Here is a 14,506-nt window from a genome sequence, read left to right on the forward strand (position 1 = left end):
CTTGGAAGAGCTCCCTGGCAGAGGAGGGAGGGGTGTGACGAGGAGGTGGATGTGCTCCAGTGGCTCCAACACGTGCTCTCTGTGGCTGTGCCAACCCCTCATGTGCTGCCAGGCTCCAGGTCTCTGCTGGCACGTGGAGAGTGTCAAAGGGCTCTCAAGGGATCTGGAGAAACAGGCCTTGAAGTTCAAGATGTGCCAGAAGGTTTGTTTGTAGCTGCAGGAATGGCAGGGAAATAGAGAAGTATTTCCACACGTCTGTCACCATCACATCTGCACTGTGGGAGAGGGGCAGGGGAGCACAGAGACCTCAGCACAGGCAGGAAAAGCCACTGGAACATGGGCCCCTGTCATTTTGCTCAACATTTCCTACCACTCTGCCCCACAAGCCAGGGGGGATATTCCAGCAGCAGGGAGATTTGGAATCCCATGGCAGAGTCTGTGTCAGGATGTCCCACGAGACACAAAAGGGGGCTGGAAACTGCCAAAGTGCTGCCAGGACCTGCCTCACTCCCTGCTTTGCTTTCAGAGGGCAGGGATCAGAGAATTGCAGAATCATGGGATCATGGAATGATCCCACTGAGAGGGACCTTAAAGGTCATCCAGTGCCACCCCCCCCCATGGGCAGGGACACCTCCCACCAGCCCAGGTTGCTCCAAGCCCCGTCCAACCTGGCCTTGGGGCAGGTCCATCCAGGGGCAGCCACAGCTTCTCTGGGCAACCTGTGCCAGGGCCTCCCCACCCTCACAGGGAAAGATTTCTTCCCAATATCCCATCTAACCCTGGCTTCCTTCAGCTTAAAGCCATTCCCCTTGTCCTGGCACTCCAGGCCCTCGTCCAAAGGGGCAGGGATGGGGAGGGAGCACCTGGCCCACTGTGAGTGCCATTCCCAAGTGAGATATTTCATGTGCACTGGGCAGGGATCAGAGCCTACACAGGGATTAAACCCCTGAGGGACAGATAAGCAGGGTGGGTGATGGCAGAGGAAGTGCTGGGGTTTGTGGGTTCAGATGTAGGGGGGGTCACACATTTACCTTCTCCTGCTCATCTTCCTTCTGCACTGCTCAGACTGTGCCTGGTGCCAGCCCACACCTGACCCCAGCTGCAGCTGGTGAAGCCACTCTGGGGGATTTGGAGCCTGCTGGAGGCAAAACATCTTCCTGCAGGTCACTGGGGCTGCCAAGGACCACCCAGAGCTCAGCCAGGGGCTCGTTGTGCTCAGTCTCCACAGAGCAGCTGGGAACAGTCAGGAGGCCAAAGCTCTGGGGAACAGGACACAGCTGGACCCCCCCAGGCTGGGTGAGCCTTGGCCCCTCATCCAGGACCCTGAGCTTCAGGCAGGTCAGGAAACCCCGAGAAGGAAAGGGAGAGGGGTCACCAAGCTCAGCATCCAAGCTGTGCCCTCTCTCTGGACCCACAGAGAAGGGATGAAGTTCCCCAACTCTTCCCATGCAGCCTTTGAGCATTTTTTGCTCCCCTCAGTCAGAATGCCCTATTTTTCCCTCAGGCCTATAGTGGAACAGATAGAGGATATTTCTGGTGCCCTTGGGGTGCACAGCATTAACTGTTCCCAGGAGGAACCCCTGCCCTGGAAGGTGGGACAGCACAAACTCAGAGAGGTTCCTCCAGTGCCAGCAGTCTGAAGCACTTCATCCCCAGCCTGAACATTCCCATTACTGCCCTCACTCCTCTTTTAACACCATAGTACCTTTGCCTGTCTCACTCACCACAAAAGCCTCATGACCTGTGTTCTGTGTTCTCTGGGCCTCCCCAGCACCTTGGGACACTGAGACCCCCAGGGAATGCTCATTCCTGAGGCAGAAAGCCTTGCTTGTTCTCCCTTCTCAATTCAGCATTTTTAAATCCCTGCCTTCCACTGACACACCCATCAAACTGCCTCTCTGTCCCAAATCTACTTTACAAACTCTTATCTACAGCTCCCTCCAAGCACAGACACTTTGCCAGGCACTTTTAAAGTCTTAATTCCTATTATACCTCCTAACTCAAACCTCAGGTTGTTCTCAGCACCTATATTTGAAGTGACTCTATTTCTGGTTTCCTGGTTTCAGATGAATATGAGGACATGCCTTTTATAGACTGCACACTCTTGGTATCTGAGCATATCTGAAATTAATAAGTTACACATACTTTGGAATAAAATGTGTTATATTTTAAACAATAGAGGCAGTGAGATGCCAGGAAAAAAAGAGATAAGAGTAGAGTACCTTAATAAAACTGTGTTTCCAAAGAGCAGTCAGGGAGTTGTGAGTGCAGATATGGGCACACACAAAGCACAGACCTGCTCTGAAATACAGCTCTGAAGGATGAAGGGTTTTATTCAGCAGATCTGCATCTCTCTGGCTCCTCCAGCATTCCTCTTGTAGCTGGAAGGTCCCCAGGCTCAGTCTGTGTCTGATCACAGCACTGGAATAAACCCCCACGAGTCAGGGATCACCCTGAGCAGGGAATTCCTTTTTGGCCACATTATAAGTCCATTTCTTCAAGGTACATCAGCTACATTAGGAAGAAAGGAAGGGAAGGTTTGGGAAGGTTTGGGAAGGTTTGGAAAGGGAAGGTTTGGGAAGGGAAGGTTTGGGAAGGGAAGGGGAAGGGGAAGGGGAAGGGGAAGGTTAGATTAGGTTAGGTTAGGTTAGGTTAGGTTAGGTTAGGTTAGGTTAGGTTAGGTTAGGTTAGGTTAGGTTAGGGAAGGGAAGGTTTGGGAAGGGAAGGTTTGGGAAGGTTTGGGAAGGGAAGGTTTGGGAAGGGAAGGTTTGGGAAGGGAAGGTTTGGGAAGGGAAGGGAAGGGAAGGTTTGGGAAGGGAAGGGAAGGTTTGGGAAGGGAAGGTTTGGGAAGGTTTGGGAAGGTTTGGGAACGTTTGGGAAGGGAAGGGAAGGGAAGGGAAGGGAAGGGAAGGGAAGGGAAGGGAAGGGAAGGGAAGGGAAGGGAAGGTTTGGGAAGGGAAGGGAAGGGAAGGGAAGGGAAGGGAAGGGAAGGGAAGGGAAGGGAAGGGAAGGGAAGGGAAGGGAAGGGAAGGGAAGGGAAGGGAAGGGAAGGGAAGGGAAGGGAAGGGAAGGGAAGGGAAGGGAAGGGAAGGGAAGGGAAGGGAAGGGAAGGGAAGGGAAGGGAAGGGAAGGGAAGGGCTGCTCTGCATGCTCACAGAAGTTCATTCTCTGCAGCAGATCCAAGGCAGTGCCATTGAAATCAATTAAAATCTCTCCGTTATTGGCACAAAGTGGGCTGGGAACCAGCTCTTTGGAGGAGGAACTGGGCTGTCATCCAGAACCTGTGTGTCAGCCCTAGGAATTCCTGGCAGCCTCCCAGGTTCTCTGTTCATTCACTTGATGTTTGGACTATCCAAGAGTCAGAAAAACTGCCATGGAGAGATCTGTCCCTGGCCAATCCCTGCTCCACAGATCCTCTGGCTGTGGCATCACCTCAACATTTGTCTCAGGCTGAAATGCAGCCACTGGCTGGGAAGCAGAGGCAGTGAAGAAGAGCTGCTTCTTTCTTTTCAACTGACAGACAGGTTCAATCCAACCCTCAACCTCCAAAACTGCCCCAGACCTGGGGTTTGGCAGCTTTATTTACTCCATGAGACCACCAGAGTAGCCTCATGGCACTGCATGGGAATGGTGCTGTCACCAGGAAAGGCTTTTGAGACACCACAGAATGGCAGAATCTCTTGAGCTGGAAGGGTCCCACAGGGATCATGGAATCCAACCCTCAGCCCTGCCCAGCCCCAGCCCCAGGAGTCACCCCTGTGCCTGACAATAATGACCATGTCTGTCTTTCCATAGAGAAAGATGCTGGGATAAGGGATTGGGGATGGATTTTTCCAGGAGTGTGGTGGCCTTTGCGTGAGGGATCTCAGGACCCTGGACAGTTTTAAGCCATCACCTGAAGAGTGTGGATGATGGAATGGGTTTATCCAGTTCTGAGGAGGAATGAAGGTGCTCTCAGGAAGGAAACATCTGTCCCAGCAACAGTCAGGAGCTGAGCAGTGGGAAGGTTGAGCCCTGTCCAAGGGTGGTCTCTGGCACAGCTGCTGGGGGTCTCAGTGCAACCCTCACTCTCCCATCCAATGCCTGGGAGCAGCACCAGGAGTGGATTATTCCCAGCAAATTATAACTTTTTAGTTGTCAAAAAGTTGTAATTTTTATTATTTTGTAGTAGTATTGTTATTATGTTATATTATTTCATAATTTTATTGTTTTATTATTTCAATATTACTCTGCAGGAGCAGAGTGCAGGGATTACTTTGGGAAGTCCAAGGAGAGTCCAAGGAGAACATGTTCCACTCATCCTTCAAACCAAAGAAGCTCCTAAGACCAAATCATTCCCCTCTCAGTGAGTCCCAGATCTGGAAAGTAAATCTGGAAAGCAAACTTGGGTCCTGTGTCTCCAAAGACATCTCTCTGATGATGCCCCAAGTTTCTCCCAAGGAACTTTAGGGGATAAACTGTATATAACACACTGGCTTTGCTATAGAATTTTGGGTGTGCCCAACCTCTTCATCTGACCATGGGACTCAGTTGTTCTGTTAGACCACAGATGCTTCAGAACTACAGATCCCTCTGTAAACCCCTCTGTCTGCACACAGGAGCCTCAATTATTTTCAGAATGTTTGAATTTCCTATTTACAACTGGCAAACAGGAATAAGGTTGAATGCTAAATACACAGCTCTAAGGTGGTCCTTCATTTAGATGTAAACCCCTCTTTGGGGAGATAACCAGCCTGAGACACTCAGTGACACCATTGCAGGAAATCATAAGGCTTTTTTATACAACAGTTTTTGATAATAAATATAGAAATAAATATAGAAAAACACATTCTTCAAAGAGCAGCTCGTGGTGTGCAGCTGAAGCTCCAGTTTCATAGACAGCTGGGCTGTACCTGCCAGCTTTTCACCAGCCTTCAGCTCAGTTCTCAAAGCTATCTGCCAAAACATCACAGAGAGTTGACAGACTCTCTGTGAAAGGGCATCCAATAATAGGCAGGGCTTCTTTCTTCTCCTCTCAGCTATTGTCATTTATTTTGTTATCCTGTTAACACACAGCAGAGAGAAGAGGAATCCATTCCAGAGCACCAGATTATTGAAAACCATCCCTGGGCATTCAGCAGGGTGCTGGATGCCATGGAGTTTGTGGGAAAAGGATGGGCAACATCACTGCCCACAGATGGAGAATTAGTTGAGTGATAACTTCTGGGATTTATCTTGATGTGGAAACATCAGATCCTCAGCAGTGGCAGTGGGGAAGGTGGGGTGCTGCAGGAAGGAGTTTCCATTCCGTAGCTGGCTCTGGAGCAACTGTGGACTCCTTGCCACAGGAAACTGGATCTCACTGGGTCTGTTCAGCTGGAGAAGAGGAGACTGAGGGGAGAGGTCATGGCACTTACAACTGCCTGGGCAGGGGCAGAGGAGGGGCAGGGACTGAGCTCTGCTCTGGGGGGACCAGGGACAGCAGCCAGGGAAGGGCTGGAGCTGTGTCAGGGCAGGCTCAGGTTGGATCTCAGGCAAAGGTTCTTCCCCCAGAGGCTGGTTGGGCACTGCCCAGGCTCCCCAGGGCAGTGGGCACAGCCCCAAGGCTGCCAGAGCTCCAGGAGGGTTTGGCTGATCCTCTGGGGCACAGGGGGTGACTCTTGGGGATGGGCCTGTGCAGGGCCAGGGGTTGGACTGGATGATCCCTGTAGGTCCCTTCCAACTCGGCAGATTCTGTGCTAACGTGTGATATTCTGTGATATTCCATCCCACAGCTGGCTCTGGAGCAACCCTGGGCTCCTTCCCCAGGAAGCTGGATGTCCCTGGGTGTGCCAGCTGAGCTCTCCTGGCTCAGCAGTGCCCCGCGTGCCCCTGCCCTGCTTGGGGCCGTCGTGCTGCTGTTCCCTGCCCAAGCCTGAGGAAGGCTCTCAGCTGAGCCACCAATCCTCCCTGTGCTCATTGCTAACAGTCTGGGAAGGCTTGGAAAGCCACATCCCGTGTTCTCCCCGTGGCCATGAGCAGTGTGAAGACAGAAGGGGCCCTTCCCCTTTGTTGTTTCACTTGCAGGAGGTTATGCTGGGGTTTGATGTGGTTCTGCTCGTGTTCCCCCACCCCTCACCCCTAGCATCAGTTGCACCATTGGTATGGTTTCCACAGCCTCCCCCTCTCCTCCCACCAGGCTCTTCAGAGGGCTATAAAAGCCAGAGCTGTCCAGACTCTGCTGAGAAATGGCCGGTCGTGTCTGAAGTCGATTAAATAATTCAGGGTGGCTGAGATGCCCTATTGCGTAATGGAATCTTTCTGCAGAGCTCTGGAGCCTTTCCCACCTCCCAGGGGGCCCATTTTCAAGTCAATACAATTAAGTGCCAGAATATGCAATGGCTGAAATTAATCTGGAATAAGAATGCAAGTGATCTTTAGCACACACACTGCAAGACACCATCAAAATCATTAGATACCAGCCAGGAGGAACAGCAAATGATTCATTGGCATGCAGCGGGCTGGGCTCAACACCTCTCCATTGACAGGATGTCTAACAAGTGTTTAATGAGAAAAAGGACTCAACATACCTAACCTAGCCCTTAATTTTTGCATATCTATTCATGGCAAGCTACAGATGCAGGTATGAAAAAAATGACCCTTTAAAGTTCTCTCTTTCCCTGTATTAATGAGTCTCCTGCAAGCTTGGATTACTAATGATGGGGGCAGGCAGCAAATTCCAGCTTGGAGCTGATTCATTGTGTGTTTTGGAGCCGTGTTGGGCTGAGCTGGTTGTGACAGATGTAATATAAGACCCCAAAATAACAAATTAAGGGTATGAACCAGCACTTTGGGAAAGAAACTGGAACACAAGGCTGCAAGCCAAGCAGTGGAACCAGCCCTGACAGCAGGGAGGAATCGGAATTTTCAAACTGCTAATGATGATTAAATTAATAAATCTCTTTCCTCCCATTCATCTCTGAATCATATTTACATGGACCAGCAAAACTGCTGGTTCCTGAGGTGATGCTCGGAAAAGGGGCTTATTTTGGGGGCTCCAGAAGGAGCAGTGGGCTGTGTAACAGGGGATGGTGGGTGTCCGAGGGGAGGAAATGGTGTCAGCCACAATACCTGACCCTGTTCCACCATGGTTCAGTCCACGTGCACAGTCTGCAGCTCTGAATATTAGAGATCCACCGAGGTGCCTGCACGAGACCAGTTTGCAGATATATCATTTATAAAACAGAGCCTGTCACAGACACAGCAAATCCAGGTGAGGGTGTGCCAATGAGAGAACACAATGGGTGGGGAGAGCAGAAATGACCTGCTCCTGTGCTGACACAGGATGTCCCACAGCCCTGTCTCACTGACAGGCTCTTCAGAGACTCACACAAACACCAGATCACTCGGGCAAACACAGCCCCAGCCACTCTGTGCTCCTCTCCCATCACCCTTCAGTGGGAGCAGCTGAGCTGTGGTGCTGGGAAAACTCTGCAGCTGCCAGGGAAGAAAGAGCTGAGAAGGTGGAGCTGTCACCCACAGCTGGACACACTGGGGCACCTCAGGAGGACCTTGGTTGCTAAGTATGATCTAGAGCTGCCTTTGCCCTCTCTCATGTCTGTCCCTGTAGATTTTCTTACACACAAACACAAACATTAAACTGATAAAGCTGTTGCTTTACTCTTGTCTTTGCAGCAGCCCTGAGGGACCCTGGTGACACCAGAACCCCATTCCCCAGTACTGGCCCATGGGATCTGGCTCTCCAGGAGGTGAAGGTTGGCCAAGGTGCCAGGTCAGTGCTGGGGTGGTGGAGCAGGATTTGCCCTTGGATTGTGGTCAAACAACTCAAACAATGCCCTATTTTGCAAGCTGTGGAGAGGGCCAGGTGATGCTAAAACCAGTCTGGCACATCAACCCCAAATTAACATCCTCACAGTGAGGCAAATATCTGGCAGATAAACTGCTAAGCTGACCTGGAGACATATGACTGGCAGTCCATCACTTTATACTATAGAAGTCCAGTCCACTTTCTTAGGATCAGGTTCTTCTGACACACCCTTTGGGGTGTGTGGTGTGTGGAGGTTCCTCTCTTGAGAGGGGAGGCCCTTTCAAGGATAGTCCTTGAGGCTAAGAGAAAGAGCTCTGCCCACAGCATTGGTCTGGTGAGTTACATCAATCTCTGTTTAATAACTATTTATTTTTCTAGCTCTAATATAATTATTTCACAGAATTGCTTTGATATAGTGCACTACCCTATCCTATACTATACTAGTAGTTTTAGCTTCTATACTGTGTAATAAATAATTCTGAATAAGATATTTTGTCTCATCATTTGCCAAAATAATTAATTTTATATAAATATACCCAGTTTGCCACTTTTAACCCTTCAGGACAAAGTTGTACTTAAACTGCTGACAAAGCCCGAGGCTGAGATTGGATCCAGCCCCCCCCACGCTCCTCTCTGAGCAGGGGGTCCTTTCTGTACCTTGTGAGCCAACGGGAGGGTTTCTCTGATTAGCTTGGTCTAAAGCCCCACTCCCACCCTAACAGAGGGCCCCCTCAGCCTCTCAGAGCCCGCTGAACACACGGAGGGAGACTCAGCTGCTGCCCCACCCCTCAGCTCCCTCCCTTCCTGACACTGCCTCTGCCCTCTCCCAAATGCTGCAGCTTCCGAGCCTCAAACCCACGAGGTCACACCTCCCCCTGCTCTGGCACCAGGAATTACAGGCTCTGTGTGCCCTCTTGCACAGGGGCTGGCAGAGGAGGGTGAGCATTTTCCAAGGCAGGATCAGATCAGGAACAATTTCCTCCTTTAAATATGCACAAACCCAGGGAGTTGGATATTTATCAGGTGCCAAAGTATCTGAGAGATATCTGTAAGGCCCTGCTAAAGGACATACACCATGTTCCACACCCCAGGCACAGCTGGACCTCCCAGGCAGGGCTGTGCCACCCCCAGTGCCCCGAGCCCTGTGCCCGTGGGAGGTGCAACCAATCTGCAGGAGGGAGAGAATGGAGGCCCAGCAGGCAAATCTCACATTCAGCTGTAAATCTGCCACATCTGCACAGATAAAATGTGCTGTGGGGAGCTCCTGGGGCTCAGTCACCAGGGCTCCCCTGCCCAGCACTGTTCTCACCCTGCCCACACTGCAGAGCTGAGCACTGGCCCGGGCTCCAGCCTTGGAGTTCTGGCTCAGTTCCTAATTTTTCCTGCCTATGGCACTGCAGGAGAACATCCTCAGAGCACATTTCAGTGGGATACTCAAAGAAGAGCCTCCTGCAACGCCCTGACTCAGAGCACATCTCAAAATGACTCCAGGAACAGCCCAGATCCAAAAGTCAGAGGTCACATTTCTGGAAGTGTTACTGGGCAGGCTGAGGGCAGGAAGGGGACTGAGGGCACTGAGGGGACTGAGGGGACTGAGGACACTGAGGGGACTGAGGGGACTGAGGGGACTGAGGAGACTGAGGGCACTGAGGGCACTGAGGAGACTGAGGGCACTGAGGGGACTGAGGGCACTGAGGAGACTGAGGGCACTGAGGACACTGAGGACACTGAGGGGACTGAGGGGACTGAGGGCACTGAGGGCACTGAGGGCACTGAGGGCACTGAGGGGACTGAGGGGACTGAGGACACTGAGGACACTGAGGGCACTGAGGGCACTGAGGGCACTGAGGGGACTGAGGGCACTGAGGGGACTGAGGACACTTGACTCTCCTTGTTTTCAACACCTGCTTTTCAAGTTCCAACCTCCTCAAGGACCTGGCACAAACTTACGAGGAATTAGCAGGTTGTAGGGAAAGCTCCCTACGAGATGATCCCGCAGCAGGAGGGTCTGACCCCCCAAACCTCTCCTGCCTCACTGTTCCCTGGCCCCTTGCACTGGGTTCAGATGGGAAATTATGCTTTTCCCACCAAATAACCCCACTATTTTTATCACTGTTGCAGAGTTACCAGGAAAACAAAGAAGCTGTTCAGTGATGAACCAACATTATCATCTGCTCCACAGAATGTCTGCTGCTGTCCCAGACTGGTGGAACACAAGGAGCCCAATCCCACTTGGAAACTATTTTCAAGGTCTGAGACTGATAGTGAAAAAAAAAAAATAAATCAAAATCACATTTTTACCTGAAAACTCAGCACTCATGGTGTGAAATAATCTGTCTGGAGTGAATTTACTGCTCCTCAAGCTTTGTTCCTTCCCTGTGGTTGGGGGTACCTGTGGGTGCCTGCTCCCTGTTGTAGCAGCTGTGTAACCTCCTCCAGCCTGGGGAACTGGGCAGAGCTCTGAGGAGCCCTGGCACCTCTGTGGGCACAGTCCAGCTTGGGTCAGTCCCAGCCTGGGACACCTGAGAGTATCAAGGTGCTCGGAACAGGTTGAAGAAGCTGGTTTTAAATCAGAGGGATGTGATAACTCCTGTCTGCTGTGCTCCTGTTTGTGCCACTGGAGCGCTGAACTCTCAGCAACTCCCACAGCACCTGGAGCAGCTGGAGCTGCTCCTACACAAATAGGGCAAGTGGTATCCATCCTCTGAGGGCTAAAAGACCCCCACAGCTCCCTCTTGCTAGAGGGGGGAAGAGATGCCTTGTGCCATTCAGTGAATGCTCCTTTAGAGGTGCTTTTGTCTCCCAGGTGTGGTAGAACCACATGGAACTGAAGGTTCTACCTCAGAATAAAACATCCAGCCTCTACCTGATGTGATATGAGATTAACCCTGCCATGTGCCTCACCATGGGCACCTTTATGGCCCGAAGAGTTTGGATTCATCCCTAGATCACCACGACACACTGACAGCCAAGTCTTTCCCCACGGTGTGAAGAACACCCCCTGTAATGACTTTACAGCCTTTAAATGCCAGGCAGTGATGCATTGCCCACTGACATGTCAGAGAGGAACCATAAATCACAATCTTGCAGGAGCCTGTGGCTGTCAGACATGTGGATGTGCTGATTTGGTCTCCATGGTAGTTTGGCATGTCTCACATCTTTGTCTTCTGCCCAAAATAGATTAGCTCTTAAATATTACTCAGCACTTGGAGTTCTGCCACAGCACAGAAGACAGTTGAGAAAACACCAAAAATGTGTCTCCCAGTGCAAAGAAATATTGAGATAAACTTCACTGGCTTTGTTCAGTCTAAAAGTAGAACCCTTTGGTGTAACAAGAAGGCAGGGTGGGGTTATTTGGCTCATGGCAGCTGAAGTGGAGATTTTAACACATGTACTGGAACGGAAATAAGACAAAACCTGAGCATGAAGCTGCTCAGCTAAAGCTCAGGACTAACCCTTGCTGTAGCACTCATCTCTCCTGTCCAGGTACTGGGCTGTCAGTTCAAACTGAACACAGGAAATCTTTCAATATTTCCAGAAATAATCAAATTATATCAGGCACAATCATAACAACAGAGCACCTCGGTTACTTGCTCCCCCCAAAGTCCTGCTTTCACAGCACAAACACACAAATCATGTCACAGACAAAGACAAACCTACACATTTGCACAAGCAAACCAGGCAGTTTGCCTGCAGTACGTGTGGAGATGTTCAGCACTTGCACCACTCATGAGTGGGAGTGTGAATCTGCCATTAAAAAAATTAGAAATTAACATTATAATACTGTTTAAATAAAATGTGGTTTTATAGGTAGCTGAAAAGTAAATTCTAAGGCCATTCCTTTCTGGTTTGTCCATAAACAGCCAAGGTAGAATTTGATTTCTTCAGAAAACAGACTTTGGAAAGCCTCCCCCCTTAACCCCCCTGGCTGGGGGCTGTTGTGGTGGATGGACAGCCTGGACTCCCCCTGCCCACTCTTCCACCTTCCCAGGGATGGGAAATGTGCTCTGTGGGGCTTCCAGGTGTGAAAACCATGAGCCCATCCACAGGAGAGCAGAGCCCCCGAGAGCTTTCAGTCCAGAGGGAAAGCAGGTTTTGTTCTGATGTGGGAAGGAACCAGGGGAACCACATTGCCCAGAAAACTGCTGGGAGATAATCCCGATGGCTGGGACAAAGAGGCAGGAACGTGACCCTGCTGGGGGTTATCCTTGTGCTTGGGAAAGGTTATCAGGACACTCCACCCTGTGGCCCATCTCTCCTGGGGTTCTCTTGCTGTCTCACCCTAAATACCCTCCTGATGTGACATGACATGACTGTAAAACTCCTCTTGGGTGGGCTGGAGAAAGGGAGACCTTGTGTAAATGTCCTTCCTCGAACCATTGCAGTTCCCAGCCCAGCTGGGGTTTGGAGGTGGTTCCTCTGCTCCCCTTCCCCCGGAGCAGAGCCAGGCTGGAATTGCAGGGTATTGGATTACAAGTCCCACGGGTTCTGCCTCAGCCTCAGTAAACTTTATTTAAGCACACACAGACATACACAGACAATATACATAGATTTGTTTCTTCTCTGACAGTGCTACAGGACCAACACTACTGCGGATGACACTCGTGGAGAGCTGGAAAAAGTGCAGGAAATGTAAAAACCAAGGTCTTTTAATAATTTGTGAGTCATGTCATCCACAGGAACAACACAGGAGCGTTCAACCAGGTGAGCACGAGGACACATCTCCACATACAGTACATTGGTCTATAGAGGAATCTCCACATACATTGTGTCTACAGGGAGGTACAACAGTCTCGAGGTCAGGAGGACACAAAACCAGACAGGGACTGGCACATGCACCCCCAGTGGCACAGCCCAGTGGCACTGCCAGGGTGGCTGGGGCAGGGGAGGGGGGACAGAAAGATGCTCCAAACACAGTCTCACTGTACACTCCAAAAACTCACCAAAATAGGCAACAAGGTCATCAAATGAACATTCATTGGGGGTTCTGGTGCCCAGCTGGGTCAGAGCTCACAGCTTTGGTGTCACCAGGACTCCTGGGATAGGTGGTTACTTGTCTTATAGAGCTCCAGCTGGCTCTCAACATGTATTTTATATACAGTACATATACACAGAACATACACAGAGCAGTATATGTATACTTTTGTGTTTTCCTGTTTGTACATTATATCACAGGCTATAGGAACACATAAAATATATGTTTCAGGAGCTAAAAAGGAAAGAATTTTATAAAATATTCATCATACATCCCTCACCCCCCCAGAAAAAAAAATAAAATAAAAGCCCAGAAGTCAAACAAAAGAACTCCAGAGAGACACTCTGGAAGTGGTCACTGCCTGCCCTGGGCCAGCTGTACATCCCTTCCCTTCCTCTGGGAGGACAGGAACGAGGGGGGTTTGCAACCATGCACCCAGGAAAACACAAAGCTGTATAAACAGTCCAACTGCACAGGCAGAGTCCAGAATCTGGAATCTGGAATCTGGAATTTGTCTGACTCTACACTCCCCCACCACCTCCCCTGCAAGGATTTCAAAGGTTCTGCCCGAGCACAGTATTTTACCTGCAGCAATATTTCCTGGACTAAACCCACTGCCTGCAGTCCAACACTGTTCTCTCAGGGCACTTAGAACCCACTGCTGAGTTAGAGCTTTTTATTTAAAACAATCTTTTGATTTAGCAAAAAATGGTTTCCACTGTACCCTTCGTGTGTCCTCTTCCTAATGTGACAAACCCGGAGGAGATGAAATTATGGAGATCTGGGCCTCCACTTCGGTAAATATCTTTTCCATAGTGACCTGTCAAGGAAAAGAAAACAAAATCACCTTTATTCAGTGTGCCTGTGTGGATATAGATATCTGTATTTGTGCTATACAGCCCTGCTGTCACCCTCATAGATGAGCACCAAGACCCCACCACGTGTTACACTATTCATCCCAACCTGAGGGTCTCACAGAACACAACAGCTACAGCAGCATTGCTTTACTGGCAAAGATTTATGGAGAACAACTGCACATTTGGATAATTGCCAAGGCAAGAACAGAATCTGAGAGGGGAACCACTGATGTGCCAAAGCAAACCCCCCAGCCTTGGGGGAATTGGCTCATCACAGGCTCAGCTTGAGGTTTGGGACTGGTCTCACTCAGACCTTCAGGACTAAGGAGCTAAAGGAATTCAGAAGAGATTTTTGACTTTGAACCTTTCCCATTCCAGCCACACTCCTGACAGGATTCCTGCTGGCAGAGCTTTTGTCTCAGCACAAAAGCAGAGGTGCCAATGTCCCCCTGCCCAGGCTGCACCCACATCCCCAGGAACAGCAGGACAGCAAACTTTGTCCTTTAGCTTTGGTTTGCTCTGATCCACGAGGGGCATCCCTGGACAGTTCCTCAACTGCAACAGCCTTCTCAAAAAACTTCTTTGGAGCTTTCTCATCTCCTGACAACAGAGTAGGTTCAAGAGACACCCAGCCTTTTAATATTTTAATACATTAATAAAGAAAAAGCCTCCTGCCTCCTTGTTACCATGCAAAGCTCTGAAATGAGGACAGAGATAATTTTTCAGATACTCTTTATCATCTCCTCCCTTTTTCATGTTGTTAATTTTTCTATTCCTTTTATTTCAGAGAGAGGCAGAGATAAGATAGGTGCAGGGGGAGGGAAGGAAGGTGGCCTCAGGGGCCAGGAATGCAGCTCAATCCCGGGTAAATCTCCACTTCTCCATGAC

The 14,506-nt window shown here is 50.1% G+C and overlaps 1 protein-coding gene and 1 long non-coding RNA gene across 4 annotated transcripts in view; one reads left to right on the forward strand and one right to left on the reverse strand.

Moving 5' to 3' along the window:
- The window catches only part of LOC135424422 (uncharacterized), a 40,473-nt gene extending 30,287 nt beyond the window's left edge, over window positions 1–10,186 (forward strand). The window contains exons 2-3 of one of the 2 annotated variants that reach the window (XR_010435212.1): window positions 7,417–7,750; window positions 9,908–10,186. This is a non-coding gene — a long non-coding RNA (uncharacterized LOC135424422). The remainder of the gene's footprint in view (window positions 1–7,416; window positions 7,751–9,907) is intronic. The other variant, XR_010435213.1, reaches the window with a different exon arrangement.
- Window positions 1–14,506, reverse strand: part of SHISA6 (shisa family member 6) — a 261,122-nt gene that overhangs the window by 181,870 nt on the left and 64,746 nt on the right. For both annotated transcript variants that reach the window (XM_064675625.1, XM_064675626.1), the window contains exon 3: window positions 13,486–13,581. In XM_064675625.1, coding sequence (XP_064531695.1) covers window positions 13,486–13,581 — 96 coding nt within the window. The remainder of the gene's footprint in view (window positions 1–13,485; window positions 13,582–14,506) is intronic.

The sequence above is a fragment of the Pseudopipra pipra genome, chromosome 19 (assembly GCF_036250125.1).
Source record: "Pseudopipra pipra isolate bDixPip1 chromosome 19, bDixPip1.hap1, whole genome shotgun sequence".
Lineage (NCBI taxonomy): Eukaryota > Metazoa > Chordata > Aves > Passeriformes > Pipridae > Pseudopipra > Pseudopipra pipra.